The following is a 22,598-nucleotide window of genomic DNA, read 5'->3' on the forward strand; positions in this document are numbered from 1 at the left end:
CTACTTCTACAATGTGTTAAAAAATGGTTGTTCAAGCCATTCATTAAATTTAGTCGTAATGTGCTGCTTAATTTAAATTCTGAATCCCGAAGTGACAGATCCGTCAAAATATTGCAAAAAGGCTTCGAATCCAGAAACAAAAGAAAAATCCAAAATACTACAAAAATCACGAAAATATATATAAAAAAGACAGATCAAGACAAACCCTACAAATAAAACAACTTTGCCGAAAAATGCAAAAAATCCTTGGAAAAAGCGATGGCAGATTTAAATTTCTTGTAAAAAATTGTCTGAAAAATGTTTTTCTTAAAAATGACTGGTTCTTTTGATTTTGACTTAAAAATACAACGAAAAATTACAAATTTTTGATTTTTCTCAATAATTCAATTACTAAAAATAATACATCAATGTTTCTTTCAGATAATTGTTCAACATAAAAATGCGCAAATTTGCCCTAATTTAACCGACCTCGTATCTAACATCTAATATCTAATAACTAAGATCTCGATAATGGAGCTCAAAAACTGACACCCTGTACGTATTTGTAACAAAAAATAATAAAAATTATCAAAAAACTGTAAAAAATCTGTTTTCAAGATACGAATACATATGCATCTATACACCAACTTTTTGTCTTCATATTAATTATGAAGACAAAAGTAATTTCGTTAATAACGTTGCAAAATATAAAAAAAATAATTTACATACTTTATTGGATTTTTATAAGCGTTGACTGAATCTGTGTGATTAGGCGGCAATTTAAAGAATTAAACCTCTTTAATTATTCAATTTAATTTAATTAGATCTTCTTGTTTTAGACTTGTATAGATCATAGGGGTACACTTACCTGGATACTGTTAACTAACAATGGTGTAAAAATTGCATATTAAACTAGTGTAAATACTTTTCTCAATAAAAAAAATAAGTAAAAAAATTTGTCATCACAAATGTATATATGGGTGTGTAAAGCTTGTGTGGCACAAGAAGAAAAGTCGTAAATTTCCTATAAATTTTCAATCAATTCCGGACAACACTTGATTTACGACTTTTGAACTTTTATATCTTTTCACATCTTTTAAGTGTCAAGGCCTAATACACTCAAATTCGCTTACAACAATATCCAAGAGACAAAGAAATTAACAATACTGACAACGCTTAAGGCAACTTTAAACAAAAGTTTTGTAATTAAAGATTTACACACCATGTTAATACGACATTATACGTGTGGTAGTTATATTTGTACAGCGTAAAGTTTTTATATTGAAGCTCACAGTAAAGTTGAGAACTTTAATACAACTGAACGCTGTAAACTTTTTGACCAAAAACCGTTCTCCAATTAATCTAAATTTTGATTTGTCAACACATGATGGATCTATGCATTTACATTTTGCACCACTAGATGGCGCTGAGATAATTGCTTGTGAAAGACTGCACCAATATCTTGTAAAAATCCAGATACAGTTCAAAATGTTTAAAAATGTCAATTACTGTTGTCGTATTTAGCACTTAGCTTGACATTTTCGTCTGAATTTGTTCTTAATGTAAATACAGATCCAGAAATGCTGTGTCTGTTGGTAATACTGAATTTAAATTTTAAAGGATACCAATGGAGTACTCTTCCAGTTAATTTTGTGAAGTACGACAAATAAATATCAAAGAAAACCGAATCCGGTTGCAGTGTTGGAAATTATAAACAAACATACTCAAATCTGTTTCCAACAGACTCAGTATTTTTGGATCAGTCTGTATTTATTTGAGCTCCAAGTGGAAGTAAGTGATTTTTTTTATCCAAGGTGGCAGTTTGTAATCCGACCACCGAGGATAAAAAAGAAACTTACTTGTTAGTTTGTTGTCACTACCACAAAAAGAGATTAACTAATAATGCTAATAATAATTAAGCAAAATTTTAATATTGTTTTTAATAATAGTGTTGTTACTCAATAGTGCTTGAAAGACGAACCGCAACGGACGCCTATTTTTTTAATTTTTGCAATGAGTGATCACAAAAAATGTAAGATGTTTCTGAAATTGAAGGCAGAGCCTATACAGCTCAAGCATCCCTTCCTGCAACATAAAAATCGAGAATTTGGTATGAGCAAACTTATGGTAGTTTCAAAGAGTGGCGTAGTACCACACACGGAAAGTGACCTGCCGCGGAATAGTATATACAAGTTTTATAAGATGTTTTATTGAGGCAGGAATGGTTTTGAAACACCACAAAGAAGTATTCCAATAGAATGAGTGCCACAATTAAGTCTTATAAAACGAGTATAATGTACTATTTTTTTTACTTTCTAACTTTGTTGTTTGTTTTTGTCTAGTTTAAGTTTTCAAAATCTGTTCAAATTATTTCCTCTTCATTTTGTTAATTATTCGAGCTCTGTATAGATTTATCAACCTAAAAAGATTGACTAAAATAATGAATCATTGAATAATGCTGTTGCGGACAAATGATTAGCCTGCAGTAAAATGCAAAACAGGGTTTTGTCTTACTTTTCAAAACAGATGTTGTTGGAATACGCCGGTACTAAATAAAACCCTAATCTACATTTTACTGCAGATTGATTATCTTCTATCCTAAGCTGCATTGTTGTACGAGTATATGATAAATTACTTTAGTCAATCTTCACTATTTAGCTTGGAAGACTATACCATTAGAATTAGAATCAGTTATATCATGAGATCGAAAATGTACACAATTAGAGCAAGCCTCGAAAGTGAAGTGTAACATTAGCCACATCATATGTTGTGTAAAATCAATATAAGTCAACTCAAAAGTGCAACCGTAAGTAACACTAATAAATTGTTGCTTAAGTTTCGCAGGCACAGCTTGCTCTAATTCAGAACAATTTAATGGTAGAAACTAATTTGAAAATACTGAAATTACTCAAATTTCTGTTGATTAATTTAGAATTATTATAACTTGTTGAAGTTCTTAATATTGTGAAATACTTTGGTTTGAAAGTCAGCAAAAAACAATTTACACTATCTGAAAAACAATTACTGGTATCCCTAAAACCATCGTACAAAACAAAAAATTACATTTTGTACATATTCTTTAATTAGCTATCCCGACGCCCCCACCAGTTTTCCACAGTTATTAATATACTTTTTTTTCTAATTTCTCAATTTTACCTTTTTATTTTTTATTTAATTTAGAGTTTAGATTTATATGTATAAGGTCAAGCAAAAATAATGTGATAATGTGATTGAGTCATAATTTTTGCAGATGTTGTTAAGTATCATTGTGCCTTGAAACTTATGTGGTTAACAGAATTGGAAACCTCTTGTTTGACCAATTTCATGTCCCGTTTTAACGATATGATCTAGATGATCAGATCGTTATATCTGACAACACCAGTCTTCTTTCGTTGGTCTTTTTATAATCTACCGTTTATGACAACAAAATACAAAACTTGCAAGTCTTGAAAGGCAACATTGAATAAGAAATCCTCAATTTTGAGCCATATATTTTACCAGCAAAATTCCAAAATTCCGTAAAACGAGCATAAATGTGCATGAACTCACTGATGTCAGTTTTTTAACTTAAAATCATCAATTTTACAACTTCAAATATTATTCAGAAAAAACAGAGCACTTTTTTTCATTTCTGACAAAATGGCAAACAGTTCACACTATGACATTACATTTGCCGAACCCTGTATATAGAAGAATAGTCCGTTAGTCATTGATTAAATATCTTTACTTGAAAATAAATGAGAAGGAAGTAATCCTTAGAACATCGTTTAAGCGAACAGAAAGACTGTTTTCGTTTCAAAATTACGTCGCTACAACCGATGTTTTCGTGTTATTGTATTGAACTAAATTACTGCACAATGGATAGGAAACCCTGTGTTTATTTACTTACCTAAAGAGTGACTGGGCCCTCAATGGCGACGACAGAGTGATCAGAGTTGGATGTAGCGGCTGTGCAGTCAGTGTTGTCCATAGCTCCGGTCGCCTCAAGGCCGTCGACGAAGCAGGATCGACCAGCAGGGTGAAAGTATGCCAGTGGGCTTGCAGCAGGAGCCCTCTCAAGGCCTGCACTAATTCACGACCGGTCGGCGCCAGCTGGACCTCCAAAGGACTAGACTCCTGCAACACAATAAAGCGAGGAATGAGAAATCGCATTCTCGGGCCTGGAGCCTGGATATTTCCTCCACTTTACGAACATTGATCAAGAATGTCCTAAATTTTTCACTGAGTTGCTCAACAAGTTCGATAATGATATGGGTGCTCATCAATTAAATGAGATAATTGTACAGTCGTTAAAACTTCCATATTTCATACAAGAGCCATTAAGGCTTTATTGATGGTTCTTACACTTGCTCAATCATTAAAATTTTATAATATGAGCCGGTCATGAAAGTTTATGGCTCGGACAAGTGCCCAAACATATAAACGATGTGACAGAAATAACTTGCTTCTTTTTAATTAAAAAAAGCTTTGTTTTAACCTCATACAAAAAGCTTAAGCGATAGGAAGCGCTGAAACGCTGAAAGAAATCCATTTAGAGAGTATAAAAAAAACAATAAGATTACAGAAATATAAGAACGAAGTAAAAGAAAGGGTCAGTAAGTAAGAGAATTTAATTAATATGACGAAGCTAATGTCTAGCTTGTCACAAAAATAAATTCGCTTCAATAACGATTTTCTTTTATCATAGTGTATAAAAACTACCGAAAAAATATGTGGTTTATTGGCATTTGAGTATTTATGTTATGTATGCCGGAGTTCGAATTTAAACATATTAAGACTCTTAGGAGCTTATAACTAATAATAATAATAATAAAACAGTGTGATTAATGTAGTAATGTTTCCATAGCCTGTCAGCAAGTACGTAGGTAAGCTTGTTAGTCACACGCTATAACACAATTATTAAAATTTTAATAAAGATTTGTGCAGTTACATTTTTTTATTAAGTTAGCTTATAGCATACCTTACATCTAAAAAAGTCTCCGAGAAAACCGTATTTTAAATTACTGAAAAAAAAACGATTTTGCTATACAGAATGTTCACAAATTGGCGCACCAATTCAGTAGAATGTGGTAGAGAAATAATACACTAACTTTTTTTCATGTTACAACATACGTTTTGCAGTAAAATAAAAATAAGAATATTGATGAAAATGTAAAGAAAATTTAGGAAATATATCTAATTCAGTGTGAGTGATGGAAATTTATGTAGAAAATCCTTATGTTAAGTTAGATTGCTGGAAATAAAGTGCATTTTGTAAAAAATGGTCTAACTTAGATATAGATAAAGAGAAACAAAAAAAATATCAGACCAGTAAATAAACATAAAAAATGTAACTTATGGATGTTTTTTTTGCAACTACGGGTATATCTGTGACACCTTTTCTATTCAACATTCAATGAACTCCGTTACAATAAATATTTGTTAAATTTATTTTAACATTTCGTTTTCTTCATTATAATATAGAATTAAATGTGTTAAGTAAGATATTTCAAATAAAATTGTTCTAGTTAGTATTTCGTTACTTTAGAGAATTTTAAACTACATTGTAAACTATTAGACGTTTAAAACAGAAAGATAAGTAAAAGAAAGTAGTTTTGTGAAAAAAGATCTGTCAGTTTTTTAGTGGTTAAGAGGGTTCAGTCATAAAAGGATTCTGTGATGAAAGATGGTTGTGACGTAACGATTTCTTTATGATTTCTTTACGATTGTTTACCTAATTTTTCATAGCAGAAAATTTTGAAAAGAATTACTGGTATGAAACAAATGATATTTTCAATTTCCGCTAAAACCTGAAATAGGTAAAATAAGTTGGTTATGCCTTTAAGAATCTTTGACACAAATTATACTGAGTTTTCAATTAAATTTTTGATCCAATTAACATGTAGTTTTCTAATTATATTTGCAATACTGAATATAATACGAGTAGGTATAATAGAGACAATATCTGCATTGTTCTGAAGCAGTTTTAAACATTTTTGTGAGTACCTACAATAGTTCAGAAACCGTCTTTTCTTTCAATTATTGTTTGCAATTCACTTAAGAAAAATTATCAAAAAAATGTGTGCGTTATTTTTGGTTTGGTACACAGGGTGACTTTCGAGCTTAATATCTTATTCATTTGTCAACGGATTGTTATGAAATTTAGAATGCACATATTTTAGGAGGTGATCTTTCAATTAGGGACAACAAATCACCCCAAGCTAAAAATGTAATTTTAAAACACATTTCTTTTAACTAAAATAAAACTAAATTACCATTGGATTATTAAACCCCGAAAAATAGATGGCCACACAAAAATTAACCAAATCGCTTGGCTGATCCAAGGAAAAAAATTGTATTTGTTATTAAAAACTTAAACCAAATTTTGAAAGTATTTGAGCAGTCACCTTGAGATACAATTGATAAAGCATTGCTATGAGGCATTTTGTGAACCACTGAAGAAACTGTCAAAAATGTACGCGCTGTCAAAAAATAAAATTGTTTTAATTTGGTGAAATTACTTTAAAACAAACAACAGTGGCAGACATTTCTAGGTTGTTGAAAAAGGAAACAATATGCGTCTATGGAAAGTGTCGTTGGACTTCTGGTGAAATGTTATTCAAATGAAGTCCTCATGAAATTTGAAGTTCAATCGTCAATAATTTGAAGACACAGGAAGAGTACGTGAACTAAATCGAGTGAGGACAAAACACGTTATTGGAAACGAAGAAATAGTTGGGGCTGTTCAAACTTTTTCAATATTTTGAAGAGAATTCAATTAGCAGTGTACGATAAACAGTTCCAAACTCATGAACGTTCAAGTGTCTAGAATTTTTCAGTTGTTGTTTAGTCTTTTAGTCCTTTTTAAAAGAATTAGAGCATCCAGTACAAGTAAGTCAAAAATATTGTTTTTTAACTTTGTAAGGGTGAGAGATAAATATGCAATGACCCTTGCACTTACTTTTGTGCGAGTAGGAGTAACCAAAATTCAGTGGTAGTGCGCATCTGTTTCATAGAGACCTACGCTTTTGCATCTGTATTCACATTTAACACTTTGTTTCTCATTTTTCTTAAAAAACAGACGTCTTTCACGAACGAGTTTTTTCTTACAGCATTTTTTGTTGACGATTATTTTTTTAAAAAGACTTAACATTTCAAAGAGGCATGTAAAAATTACGTTTTCAAGACATGAGTTTTTGCATTAATTGGATTAAAATCTTTAACTTCTAAAATATCTGCATTTTAAATTTCATAAAAATTCGTTGACAAATGTCTGAGATGTCAGGCTCGAAATTCTTAACTGAGACACCCTGTATAATACTATATCACCGCAGCATTTTTGTGACAACACTTACTTTTTATCACTGTTAAAATCAAATACAGATAAAGTATTTTATAAAAAACTGGTTGAAACAAAAAATGATTATTAAAAAAATGATATTTTTTCGGATTTTGCTAGAACGAATCTTTCTCTGCCTCTTTCACAATATCTAATTAATGGTTTGGAAATATAGAAATACATCTTGTTACCCCAATGTTTTATTCTTAAACCCTTAGTGGCTTGTGACAAATAATAACCGAAATCCTCCGTGGCTGAAATATAAAATATAAGCCATAAGGTCACAACGTTATCTCGTAATCGCCCAAAAGACAATCCGGACCATTACGTATTATTTTAAGCCCGTTATTTTTATTGTGGTGACAGTAACGATCTTCTGCAACGTTTATATTTCACGAAGTTGTGCATGCTTAGTTGAACTTGAGCAATCAGCTAATTGTCTCCCAAGATGCATCCGCTGCGAGGAATTAAGACTAACGACTTATTTTGTTCAAGATTTATACGCGAGGACGAAGTTAGCAACGTCGTTTGAAGTGTTCATTCAAACAATAAAGTAATTAGCCCCTTTTAACAAGGACTTTGCCCCAAATAAGACAATTTATCATCCCTGCCGTGTCAAAACAGCGGCCGTTCCTCTTTTTTTGCAGTTTGTGCCGAGATACAAGAAGCCACTTTTTGCAAGAAAAATAATTAGCACACCGTAGACAAAGACATATTTTTCAAGTTTTTGGGGTAAATTGCTTGGAACTGGAACTTTAAAATTTTTTTCAAATTATTGCCGAATTGAATAGAAAAATAAGCTATTGAAGCTCTAAAGTTTAATTGTAATTCGTGGCGTGAAAACCATTAAGACCAAAGTAATCTGAGATGCGTCAGGAAACGAAGATATAATTTCGTTCGGTTAAATTCGGACAAAGTTTCATTTAAGAGGACAGCCAATTCGGCGCATTTCCCAAGAGTAAAAATGAGAAACGAACACAAACATAAAAGGCGAAGAACGTCGCGATGTGAAAATAAACGACAATTTGGCTCTAGTCAACCAGCATAAATGCTTTAGTAGGCTTCAAGTGGAAACAGAAGGTGGAATATTGCGCTAAAACCTCGCTGAATAACTGCTGAACACTTCATAATCCCTCTATTTATGTTTCTTGTTTAATTTAAAGCTTCCTTCACTAAATAATCTCGCAGTCACTAAGTCAGGTACCAACTGTCGAAGCAAAAATCTATCAGAAAAACGGATAAACTGGCAGCACTCAAGCTTTGAATAATGAAAAAGCACTTAGTCCATTTGAATTTAAAATTTCTAATGGTCTGAGCCCTCTATTACCAAGTTCAGTGCATTACAATGACGAACTGTACACTAACAGCAATAAAACTTTGAGATGGAAGGCCAGATAACATCCGGTTGGAGATGTAGGCCCTAAGGCCGTGACCACAAATTACCTCGAGGCTATAAAGTGTAAAAAGTCCTTTGAAATACCACCAAATAAATGACAAGACATAAATTGCGAGCCGCCAGATAAATGATATTACAACAATAATTTAGAAATGATGACTCAAATATTTTTTAAGCTTTTATAAATCTTAAACTTTGTAAATAAAATTATGCCATTTTTACATTATTCAAACCAGTTTTAAAAACTAAAAAAAGATGTAGACAATACAAGAGTTTTCAAAAATCTGATATTGTTTTATTTTAAAGAATTTTTAACTTTTAATTCGCTTTTTTATATAAGTTAAAACAAAGTTTTTATTAAAATATAAAAAAATACATTTTATTTGTTAAATATCTAACAAAATATAAACAATATTCGTGGTAAATTGAACGGAACAAGCCAAGAATAACGTTACGATTTCTGTTCTTAATTGTAAAAATTAAGAACAATTTAAGAAATTCAAAGAAAAATCTTTATTCTCCACTGTTGATGATAATAATAAGTAACAACATTTTTGGTTTCTTCAAAGATAGATCAGAGACATTAACAGGCTTATTTTGTAACTCATAACGATATCGCTATTTAACGAGAATCGAAATAATAACGATTTTTGTTATAAAAGCTATTTTGTATCTGATTATCGATCGAATAATAACGAGAACGTTATTACTTCAATCATTAAAATAACGTTAGGCTGTCAACGAGTAGATATCATAACGATCTGTGACCATCTGTCGTAGAACTTTAAAATTTGCCATCAAATTCAACACTCTGTTACTCCTGGAGCTATATCACAATAAAAAATATTAGCACAAAGAGTTTTACTTCAAGAAAAAGGCTCGGTTGTTTAATCGTATCTCGAAACACATTGTTTATTAAAAATTAAATGATAAATATAATAATAGCACACACTTTTACTGGGAGGTATGTACATCTATTCACGTAAATTCACGTTCTTCCTCTAAACATACCACTCCCAATTTACGAACACCAGATAGCCTTAAGACAACTATACGTTCCTAGTAAGTTGTAGAAGTTTTTCTTCTAAAATGTTAAGGGGTTTCCCAGCTTCGCCATCTCCTATTTGGTTCATATTGTGTTGAATTTGATACTTAACCTTTCTTTTGCATCAAACATTTCCAATCTGTGAAATCTGTTCGGGTAGGACCACCAGAAATATTTAACTTTTGACATAATTATTTGGGTCGCATTTGTTTGTGCGAGGTATTTCATGTTGGTCCATTAATAAAAAAAGATAAATACCAAACTGTGCTCTCGTGGTTTTTCCGTCGCGTTTCTTTGACGAATTGAGCATTTTGACGGCACATTGGCGAGTTTGTAATTTTTGTAAAAAATAAATATTGTTACTAGGGAAATTATTTAAAAATGTACTATCCATTTTAAATTTTTTTGACTGTGTGGTTATTTTTTAGATCGTTATGGAAAAATATCGATAACAGTTACTAAATTACCTTTTTCTCAAAAATCGTTATCTGATCGATATTCTCACATAACGGTTCTCGTTAAATAACGATCTCGATAGAATAACGATAAAGTAACAAAATAAGCCCGTAAATGTTATTAAATATTAGAATTAACAAGAATAAAAAGAATAAATAGCTTTGCGTAATTTTATGTTAGAGCCAATTCCTACAAGTGACACTAACATATCAAAAATTGTATATTTGAGGTATTTATATAGAACGCAAATTAATATGTAATAAAATGAAAATAAACTAACTGAATTTGTTAATGCCAATAACGATCTTTGAAATTGAATTGAAAATTTTATAAGTCGGCGCCCAGACCGTATATACTCGAGGCTTTTTATTTTTACGACAAGCATTCTTACTTCCATACTCACCAGAATGGGTTTTTATACAGTGTCTAACCACTGCATTGAAATCCTGTATTGATCTGAGCTTTGTAATAAAAGTTTTAGTTTTATCCTTCCTAGAGCTTACCCAAATTAAAAAAAAAAACAGAAAACGTTATCCTCTCTCAGGAGTTACCCATTTTATGCATAAATAAATTTAAAAATAATTGTTAAAAGTACATTTACTTCCTTTTATCAAAATCAAAGAAATTGATCGAAAAAATCTCAATTTGGACAACTTATATTAACGTTTGGAAGCCAGATTTCCTCATCGGGTTAGGTAAGATTTAATATTTTTGATGGCAAGACAAATCGAAATCTATTTACACTCAAAGTTGCTTACACCAAGACAAATGAGTCTGCTTGAAACCGACTGATACAAATTAAGCGTCTGCCTAAACCGACGTGAAAAATTTCCAGGTCTGACCTCAATGATCGGATATTTATCGACCACTGTAAGACAAAAAAAAACTTATTATCGTCGCCGAGACGCGTAATGTGACAAAACCAACATATCACTTCTTGTCTCTTGAGAATGCGAGTGACGAGCCAAAGTTGTCGAACTGTCACAGTCATAACCGCCAAATTAGTTTAAATTAGGGCAACAATGCAACGGAAGCCTCATTTACAAGATAAAGCATCACCTCCTCACCCTGAGATTCCGGAACAATTCTACAAATCCAGATTAATTCCGGGACTTTCGGAATTGATAGCAATCTAGGAGGATTAGGCGCGAGCCGCAGCATATTTCAGATCGTTATAGCGATAAGAATTTATCGTGATTATAAAAACTCGTGGAAATATTGGACCACCAACACTGGTCCCCAGAGAAATCTATAACTTTATTCCCGTTACATACAAAAGGATTAAAGAGAACAAATGAACAAATATTGCAAAGTTCTGTTCGTGGAGAGTTATTGCTGGCGAGATATTAGAATAAAGGAAGTTTTCCTTTTAGGTAGCAGATAAAGCGTTGAAAATAAATATTCAAAAGGATATAAGTGTTAAAATACTAGCTACTTAAAATACCTTACACTTTAGGGTGTTTAGTAAAATTGTCAAGAGAGGAGCGGAGTGCATTAAATTATTTCTTGTCTCGTAACCTCGCGTGGGGTACCCCTGAGAGATCATAAATGCGCAAAGCTGTATATTATAAAGTATTTATTACAGTGTGCACTGTGTAAAACCGTTGCGGATTTTTACACAAGAATTAGAAGCAACGTTGATGAAAATTCAGACAATTCCATGTGAATCTGATTAAAGTCTTCCAGACTCATCCAATTAGTTTGTACAGTCTCATCAAGTTTTATAATAAAACCGCGTCAAAGTCTTCATCAGCACACACATCGTTTCACCTAACAGTACACATTTTTTCTTTAAATTTTTTAAATCATTTCGATAGACACAAACCAATTTCCTGTTCCGATATTATTGTTATTTTGTTGACACTTCATGACGAATATATGTAAATTAATGTGAATATTTATGATAACCAGATGATTTATATTACTATTCAGTTTCAAATGCATATAAAGAAAATAATTGTGTTTCATCTACAACAATTTACACATTACAACAATTGTAGGTATGTTGATTATTTAATTTTGTAAATAGATCACAACAAAACATTTACCTCTGCATTATGCAAAACTTTGGTTAGTTCCAGTTCCGGGAGTAGCTGAGACTCCATTTCGAAGGCAAACAGCGAAATAGCTCTTTCAGCACCTTTGACGCCTCTTCTGGTTGCAGAAGTTGCAAGCCAAATTGCTTTTAGACTAAGGGTTACTTACTAGCTTTCCTAAATAAATAGAAATCTGGTTAATCCATAGATAAGAGTCCCTCTGAACCTAAACCTTTTCTTGAAGTAACTAGTCTGTCTGATGTTTCAATTTCAATTTCAATTTAATCTTTTTACCAGTAAAGCAGGCGTCTGCAGAAATCTGTCAACGTAGTTTTACTTCATCCAGTTCATTAACAAACACGTTATTGCGAGTAGATAGTTACAGCACTTATTTTTATGAAAATTGTGAAATACTTGAGCAGGGTAGGATATACTGTGATTTTTGTAATAAAATGAAAACCAAAGCGAGAAGCAACACAAAAAAGCTTCACAAATGCTGGGTTAATTACTTATTATTTCAGAAGACTGATGACGATGTTATGAAAAAACGTATAATGTACTCACCTAATGTTTGGTTTTATAAAATACACGTATTTAGTGGCATAACGTAAACGTACAAGAGCAATTACTAATGTCGTAGAATGTGAACACTGGTGAAGTAACGCAGGTGATTTTAAACGTAGAATTATTTGATATTCTAATCTCGTTGATCGTATAAATTGTTAATAAAAATGTAAAATTTCGTGTGTTGTTTTGTGGTGTTAATTCACAATTGTTTCATTGCGATGACTTCGTACAAGTTTTTGTTATTTTAAAGTTTGAAGCTGTTGTGGACGTTGTGGACACAAAGTAAGCCAAACAGCATACTACAACGAGTATATTCAAATTTTATGTTATGCAGATTTAATCTAGAGGCATTTATAAACACTTTGTGTTTTACAATAACACCCTATCCAGTAGATACTACCTACTGTACTACCAATCCTAGATTTAATCAATGCGACAAAATAAACTTTTAATTGCACAATATACTCGTAAAGTAATTACGTTTTAAATTAATTTTACGTGTAAACAAATAATATAAAATCCACTACCTAACAGTTCTGCAATACATATTGATTCGTTGATTATTGTTTAATGGCTGAATTATTATTTCATTTTAGATTGTATTATGAATTACTTGCTTTTTTTCATGATATAAAAGTAACATAATTAAATAATACACATACATAACACACTTAATACATCATATTTATTAGATTTAAAAACAAATAAAATTAAGGACATACCTATACCACACGTATTCTATTCGATTTTGGCAGCTGCTAAAGATTTGATACAGAGAAAGGTAATAGAAAATAAAAAATTATTGTAATGAAGGATATGAAACAATGTACAAATAAAACGTTCTCCTGTCTTCGTTAGTTTTGTTAATGTCGCCAGAGAACGCAGTTGTTCCATTACCGTCTAAGTTTTCAGATCAACGAACTTAAAAAATGGTTGTATGTTATACCAGTTAGCACACAAGGCAAACAAAAAAAATAGGTAAACACAAATAGATACCGCATTAAATTCTCAATAAAAAGAAGTAAAGGTCTGTTCGTGGAAAGTTATTGATGCAAAGTATTAGAATAAAGGAAGTTTTCCTTTTAGGTAGCAGATAAAGCGTTGAAAATAAATATTCAGAAAGATATAAGTGTTAAAATACTAGCTACTTAAAATACCTTATACTTTAGGGTGTTTAGTAAAATTGTCTAGAGAGAAGCGGAGTGCATTAAATTATTTCTATATGTTATACCAGTTAGCACACAAGCCAAACAAAAAAATAGGTAAACACAGGTAGATACATCATTAAATTCTCAATAGGAAGAAGTAAACATGATGCCAAAAATTTATCTTAAAGTATGTTTCAAAAAAGTTTAAACGTTTCTTAATTTACAAGAAAAATGTTAAGAGAAGTGTTCTAGAAAATTAAATTTCCTACAAAAGAGTCCAGGAAACCATATTCCAATCTTCAACCACTTAGTTCAACTGTATTCGCTCCGTTTGCAAAAATATCAGGTGGAACGCAAATTAATAATTATTCATAGCGATATATTTTTTTTTGTACCGTCACATTTTTATCAATTATATTCATTAGTGAAGTATAGTACATTAAAGGCCGGTTTATAGAAAGCTTTGTTATAATTTAATGCCTTGTTAAATATTAACAACGCGAATAGACCAATAAAATTTGTTTAATTTGGTCACGTGATCAGTTAATCTCGCATTTAATTGCGAATTAAATTAATGATGCTTCTGTAAACCAGTTCTTAACGTTAGAACAATTAATAAAATCTCTACTAATAATATCCTTAATTTTAAAAGATACCACAAGTGGGGTCATGTCACAAAAAAAATTAATAAGTTGTTTATAATATTTCAAAAAGGGTTGATGCTACAATTTTTAAAAGTCCACCAAAAAGTATTTTCTTATCAATAAAAATTGACCTCGGTCGGTGATTTTTATTTTATTTGAGATTTCTGAACGAAATGTGCTTTTTTAAGTTTTTTTTAAATAGGTCAGACGCATTACCAGTAATAACAAGGTGATGTAGAAATCTAGTATATTAAAAAAAATCTGACATGCAAAAATCTTATTACAACAAAAAAAAAGTTGATATACAGGGTGAGTCGTTGAAATGGGCGTGCTCGATTGCACCTACACTGTGAAAATTATCGAAATGAATCAAATGGTAGTGCAAATGAGAAGTCAAAGTGCATGTTCTAAAATTATTTTGTCATGTAGGTATACACTGAATCGCTAGTGAGTTATTTCTAAATTTCTATAAATATGCAACCAATAATACAGATTCCACGTGACCAGATCGGTAATCGTTAAAAAAATAAATTTAATCCAAGATTACAAGTTTTTCTTTACAGTTTTGCTAAAATTTCATTATGGATTACTATTATTTAAAAAATAAAAAACTAGTGATGATTTAATTAATGTTTTTAAAAATCAAACAAAGTTCTAAGAGGTAAGCGAAATTAGTATTTTTGGTTGCATCTTAGGACTTGTGTAACCCACTATTGACTCACCCTGTACAGGGTGTTTCATTTTTATAGTGCAGCTCTTAACATGGTTAATTTTTTAAATAGCACCCCTGTATATCTGTACATATATAATCAGAGTTTTTGCAATTTACTTTAACCGTTCAGAAGAAGCGCAGAGCACTTTGTTTTTGGAATATCAAGTTAGGACTTTGTCTGTGGGTAAACAAAGGTTTGAGGTATCTTTTGGTGACAAGACCATACATGTGGATTGTAGCATCACCTTGCTGTGACAGACACATTTATTTTGGTAAACATTAGAAGACTATAACTTGATTTTTTTAAATAGTTTCCCCTGTATTATTCAGCGTCCCAATTTACGTCTTTTTTACCTCTTAAGTTTTTTTCCAAAAGGTGATAGTTAAAGAGATAATTAGGTTTTTCTAAAAAATGCACATAAAATCTCTTGAATAAACACCCAGTATAGGGCAATTTGGAACGTGCACTTTGACTTCCCATTTGCAGTGCCCTTTGTTTTATTTAGATATCTTTGACAGTGTATGTGCAACCAAGCACGCCTCTATCAATGACTTACTCTGTATAACTTATAATAATTTAATTACGAGTCGCCACTGTTTAAAATATTTTTCAGAAATATTCAAAAGAAAAAATAACTAAGTAGTTTCTCTGTTGCTACTGCTTTGGAATACTTATCTGTTTTCGTTTTAATCGAAAATCCTTTTTTTTATAAGTTTCAAAATTTTTAAAAGTTTTTTGAAATACAAACTGTTCTACACAATTTTACAAGTCCCGAATCAAACACTGGATACATCCAACCACATTTAATTTAATTTATCATCGCACTTGAATATTTATTCTTGATTGCAATTATAGTCACCGTAAAATCATGTGAAACACCCTACTGCATGTCACAATACTTAATTATAAAACTAAAAATGTTAGTACATAAAACCTAAAGACTCTATAGAACCAGGAAATAACACCATCTTGAACCTCACGGACCACAAAACGATGCATCCTTCCAAAATTATTGTGTACGAAAATGTGAATCAACAAGCAAGCGAAACGTATGTTAATTTAATTTAGGTAAATGTACACAGTAATGCATTGGAATATCATAATTGTGTTTGATATAAACCAACTACGTAAATATACCTATTAATAGCTAGTCTCCTTCTCCACTACCGCTTTCAACTTCTCCTTTGTGTGGCCACTGCTCATTTTCCCACTCAAATAGCTTCTCGAACACGATTTCTGCCATAAATTTTAACAAAATTTTCTGTTTTAACCTTCGGCATGATACACGTTAACAAATACATAGTAATATTGCCATCCATTTGGTTTATTGATATCAAAATGGAACATAAATGCCTAGTTCTGAATTCAGCTTAATTACTTGTGTAACATATCGCATATCAGCTCTGTGACCCATTTGATAATTTCAAACACTCTCATTAGCATTAGACCTACTCTAATGTGTGTTAACGTAAAACCAAGAAAGCTTCTCACTGCTATCGCATAACAGATGGCAATAAATTTAACACAATCGTGGCCCAACGTCTAGATTGTAATTTATTTGCAGAACAAAGACAATCTCTATTCCGTTTGAAACTAATTCGGACAAGACCCCATCTTTAACCTGGATGGAAATTCGAGGTTATGTTTATCGACCACAGCAAATGTTGAACAGATAGAGATTAGATTAAATGAATTGTCCTACGCCAATTAACATTGTAATTGCGGGAATACCCACTTTGCATTAAAAAATTTATTTCCTCATAACAAAGCTTTAGCTTCCAAAGTGATACGTTATGCTTGTGTTGAATTTACAAGCTTCTCTGTGGAAACTTTAATGGCCTGAAACGTCCCCTAATTATGTTCATGACAATAATGTAAACCATTTGATACCTAGGGATCTAACCCGGCCTAACCTTTGTACCGTTAAATTTTTAATGCTGGGAATGTTTCATGAGGAAATGTTCATCCTAGTCATGTCAAGATTTTCTTGGGCAAACCGTCGACTGTAAACACTCGTTGAATAAAATACAACGTCGGAGGGTCACAGTGGAGTTTTTCACGTTGCGTGCAGAGGCAACGAATTATTTAACATCCAACAAAGCCCTTTTATTTATCAAAGAATAATTGTAAAAGTGACAAAAACGGCCAAACGCTTATTTTTAAATACTGCCAAAACTTTAATAATTGGATTATGGAATTGTTTTTTTTTTTTTGGAAAGATTTGGCTGCATTTGCACTTTGCATTGGATAGGTGTCTCTACTTGAAACCAGGTGTGCCATTCTCGCCTTTTATGCTAATCGCTTTTGAACGTGAAGTTGTTCATTCCGGCCATGATTTCACTTTAGCAATTCGAGGGGTTAATTAAACGATCCCCCGTGCAGCTACCAACATAAAAGACAGGAACGCTAGGGTTTCAATTTCGCGACAATTACATCTGCTGCAATGAGAATCAAAGAAATTTGAAACGATAGATTACGAGCTGGTTCAAAAAAAAAAGATGTGATTTGTCCAGTACTTGTAAACTGCCTGACTTTAAAGGCCTTATTAAGTACTATTATTTATTTAAATTGTATTATAAGCATCACGCTACAGCCAAAAAATGCTTTTTAAAACAATTTATTTTCTTTCGGTAATTTAAAGTTTTGTAAAACGTTCTCAATAAAAATTTAAATTAAGCTACCTAATATGCTTGATAAATAAATTTCTTGGCTCTAAATTCGTAAAGAAGTTTCACTTTTATTAAGAAAGCAGCAATATTCCCTAATTTTTAAAAGCTTTTATCTAACTTGCTTTGACGTCTGTCTGCTTTGTTTTGCGAGTCAAATTTAAGACAGTTTCTGATAGCCAACCACGCTGAAATATTGTAAACGAGTACACACATAACCTCCGTGACATCATAGTAATATTTTTGTAATTTGCCGCCATTTTGATGCTTTAATAAATGAAGATTACTTCATTATCAGCCATACTCGTGATTTTTAACAGAATTTGGATAAAACAGAAATTTCAAATAAATTTTTCACTTTCAAAATTGAGGCCTTACCAATCGTCACAAAAGTTCCTAAATCGATTAAAATAAGAATTTTTGATTAAAAGTTACAAAAAGGGGGCACATTACGAAAAATAGTATAAAAAACTCGTTTCATAAGAACTTGAAGCACTTATTCTTTCAAAGTGAATTCGGACTTCAAGACAGGTTTTATGAAACTAGTTTTTTAACATACTATTACTTTATTTAATAGGCTATAAACAATTAATAAATAATTGTTGTCAAAAAAGTTAGCAATTTCTCAACTCCTAATTGAAACACCGAGTTCGAATGTTTGGTTATCTCGTATTAATTTGTATTTACAGCAGTATGAAAAATGAATTCCAAAGGTCGCATTCATATTTGAAAAGGCAAATAAACGCCACATTGTGTAGAAAGTTAAAATCAACAAATACTGAGAGTGTTTAAGAAAAACTTTAAAAAAGTACTAGAAAATTAAGAATAAAATATTGCGTTTTTGTATTAGAGAATAAGTTGTCAAAACTTCCTTACATAGGAGAAAAATCGTAAACGTTGACAGTGTAAAAAATAATAGTATATTATGATACGAGTTTTATAAGACGCATTTTGTCGCACGCACGAATTTAAATGCGACAAAATGCCTTATAAACGAGATATCATCAAGTATTTTACAGAGGTAATTGACTAGTTAATTACATAACTAGAAAAAAAAACCGAAAATGAAAACATTATTAAATGTTGATTAATTGGATATTAGATCTTACAGATACTTTCCTTCAATATAAGTTAATTTCTCTGAAACGTTAAAACGTTGAATTTCTTTAAAACATGATACAATTTAGTAAAAAAGTTACTTTGTATAAGCCTGGAGGAACATAATACATTTCACAATATACTAAAATATTTTTCCAGTAGATTCAATAGTTATTTCCAGACAAATAAAAGCTTCCACTATACTCGCACAAAGCAATCATCGATTAAATAAAAATACCACACCACCAAATGGGAATTTGAAAAATTTGTCCGCGGTTGTTTTAAAGTTCAATGTTCATTATTGTTCAATACTCAGTCGCTTTAATACTTAGACAATTAATTTCTGGGAAATGAGTCTTACATTTTTTGTTCCATACTTTTTAATTCAATTGAGTTGAATCAATCATCAAATTATATTTTTTATGTTTTAAGATTATCTTAACAATAGGGAGATTTCTTTTAAATAATTACCAATCATAAAATGTCCTTGCAACGATAGGTAGACAGTTTTGAATGTATGATCTATATTAAAAAAGAAATTGTTTTACTTATTCAGTCTTACAAGTGCTTATAAATAGCATCCGATTATTCTGTCTATTGTATATAAACTATGCATTTTATATAAAATATAAAACACAAATGAAGACAAACCCTACACTCGAAACAACTCTGCCGAAAAATGCAAAAAAGTTAGTAAAAGCTCATCAAAGATTTGACAGAGATGACAGTACTCAGACTACAATAGTCATTTTATTTATAGTCAACTTGATGAACAACCATTTTTGAACACATTGTATTATATTTCACTAAAGAATACCTAATTGAATGGCTAAGTCTGAGAAAAGCATAACTATGTTAATCAAGTATAAATTTTAGTAAAAAATAGTGAAGTTGCAATTTCACTTGAATTTACAATGCCATGAAATTGAATACAGGGCGACCCAGGGCTGTATAATCGGTTAATAACTTTTTTGCTGTTTGAAATATTGCCATGCTGTTTTTATTATCCGATAGATCGATTTAATGTCCACAAACTGAAAATATTTTTATTATACATAAAATGTTGTATACAGGGTAGTAAATCAAAATTATATCTTTTTAAATGGAACACCCTATATGTTCTTGCATAATTGGATTCTACGCAAACACATAATGTAACTTTATAGTTTATATATACTTTTATGGGCCTACTTTTTTCGTTTTGAAATTATTCAACTTTTTGTTATAAAAATTACCAATTTTTTAAAAATCACTGCGAAGTCGCCTATGAATATCTTCCAGCAAATTTGCAATAAAAAAATTCAGAATACCTTGTAATTTTAGCATAAAGACGACTTTCAGTTGAAAAACGCAGAAGAACCAAAACTCAAAATGTTGAATAACACATTTTTTCAATTAAAACACCATGAATTTTATTTTATGTATCGATAGCATTTTTGATAAACTTTTTAACGGTATAGAGTTTGCATAGCAAATTTGAAATATTTTGCTAGATTTTTCAAAAAAATATTTTATTACAAGAAAATTTGTTATCCTAGAATCTGACAAGTCAAATGGTAATTTATTTTTTGATATAAACTAATGTGACTAATTACATTGGTAATCTAATTATTACTTGATACATAAATGCATTTAACTCGTCAAGAATTAATAATAAAATAAATAAAAATAGGTACACACCTCTGGGTCACCCTGTGTATTATTTGTAAATTCTCTAATAAAGTAATTTGTTTAATTGACGACATTTATGAGAGTTAAACAAAAAAAATTTCAAAATTTAATTTTAAGAAATGAGAGAAAAAAACACAAAAACATAGGTAACAAATTTGAATAATAGTTATTTATTGTATAAGAGACTTACAATGTGTTTTATCCGCGTAAATATTTAAACACGAGAACGAAGTTAGAGCGTTTAATTAAGCGGATAAAACACATGGAAGAACCGTATGCAATACAACGTTTTATCCTCAGCTAGACAATATATAGACTAAATCTGAGACTATATTTTCAAATTATTTTTCAAAATTTTCATTTGACGTTTTGAAGTGACGTTTGGCAAATTAATTTTTAAAATAGAAATACTGCATTAGTTACAGTTTCGTTTGCAGTAAATTTGTTCACTACGTCAAATAAAGAAGAAGCCAACCATATTTTCTCTTTTAATATAAAGGTAAATGTAAGAATTGCAGTTTAATTTCGTTACGGGTCTTATGATGTTTTCATAAAAACTATTGGTTTTATTGATATCATAAGATGTCTCCTAGTAGCAATATTATGACAAATAGTAATTAATTAGGCAGAAGTCACTAATTCAAAAATGTTTTCCTTATGAAGTGAAAGCTGTATTGTAACTGCAATAACCTTATTCTAACTCGATATTTATTTGTTGTTTTTTTGTAAGAGTCTACTAGTCGAGTGTTAAGTCAAGGGCTTTGTACTTGATGTTTATAAAACAAATTTCAAGAGAGCTATTTTTCTTGGTAATTTATTATTGTGTTCTACATATTTGCAAATGTGATGGATACGTATTTGCACTGTATTACAGATAACTGATGACATGTTTACGCATATAAATTTAAAAGATCGTTGTTCATTCATTGCTTGTTTGACATAATTGTGAAACAAATGCAAAACACCAAGTGACTATAAACTTGCATTTCAAAGATCACAAAAATAATGTCACATTTAATGCACTTAAATCTCATATTGTAAATAAACATTGTAAAAATCGGCAAAAGAAAACGCTTAACACAGTTATGAACTAATTAACGCTGACGGCTTGTAAGCGCGTTTACTGCAAATTTACTTTTGTGATTAACTGAAGAAAACAGACAACTCTTTCATTAATTTATTATAACACCACCGGTCAGTAATAAAAGTCTGTTCTAGTCAATTACGTACAATGTAATTTTTTTTTCAAATAAAGTCTGCAATTTATTAAATTGTTTTTAAAATTACATTTTTATCTACAAAAATTCCTGTGTCACAAAATTAGAAAGACGACTAGGTATATGCAAACTTTTTTAATAAAACATTGTAACACAACAATAATTTTGCTTTAAAACATAATAACATTATCAATAAAGTATCACACTACGGCTTCTCAAAAAAAAAAGTTTCAACTTTTAAATCAGCCTCAGAAACAATATTTGCTTCAATAAACTTCATGTCAAAAAGACTCTTTCTCATCCACGCGTTTACTCTACTTGTCTTTCACGAAATCGAATTTCTACTCGCGAATCTAAAAACATTGCAGTGTCATAATCAAAAATACAATTTTCGATTCTTTCAGATTTCAGGTGATTGCATCGCACGCAAAAATTAGTGATGTGGATTATTTGGCAAAAATCAACTAGAAAAAGAAATTTTAATTAGTTTGCAGTGTATGTTTTATCCGCAATGACAGTGCGGTGGCTAATTTCAAGTTTACAGCAAAGTCGCAACTTTAATAATAATAATAATAATAATAGAAAGTATACAGGATGTTCCGTTTTTATTGTTACAATTTTAATCGGGTCAAAAACGTTCAATT

The 22,598-nt window shown here is 30.8% G+C and overlaps 1 protein-coding gene across 3 annotated transcripts in view; it reads right to left on the bottom strand.

The window, feature by feature from the left end:
* Positions 1-22,598, bottom strand: part of LOC657839 (uncharacterized) — a 105,404-nt gene that overhangs the window by 63,388 nt on the left and 19,418 nt on the right. For all 3 annotated transcript variants that reach the window (XM_015983367.2, XM_008201422.3, XM_015983368.2), the window contains exon 3: positions 3,869-4,095. In XM_015983367.2, the coding sequence (XP_015838853.2) occupies positions 3,869-4,095 (227 nt within the window). The remainder of the gene's footprint in view (positions 1-3,868; positions 4,096-22,598) is intronic.

Source organism: Tribolium castaneum, chromosome 2, assembly GCF_031307605.1.
Source record: "Tribolium castaneum strain GA2 chromosome 2, icTriCast1.1, whole genome shotgun sequence".
Classification (NCBI taxonomy): Eukaryota; Metazoa; Arthropoda; class Insecta; order Coleoptera; family Tenebrionidae; genus Tribolium; species Tribolium castaneum.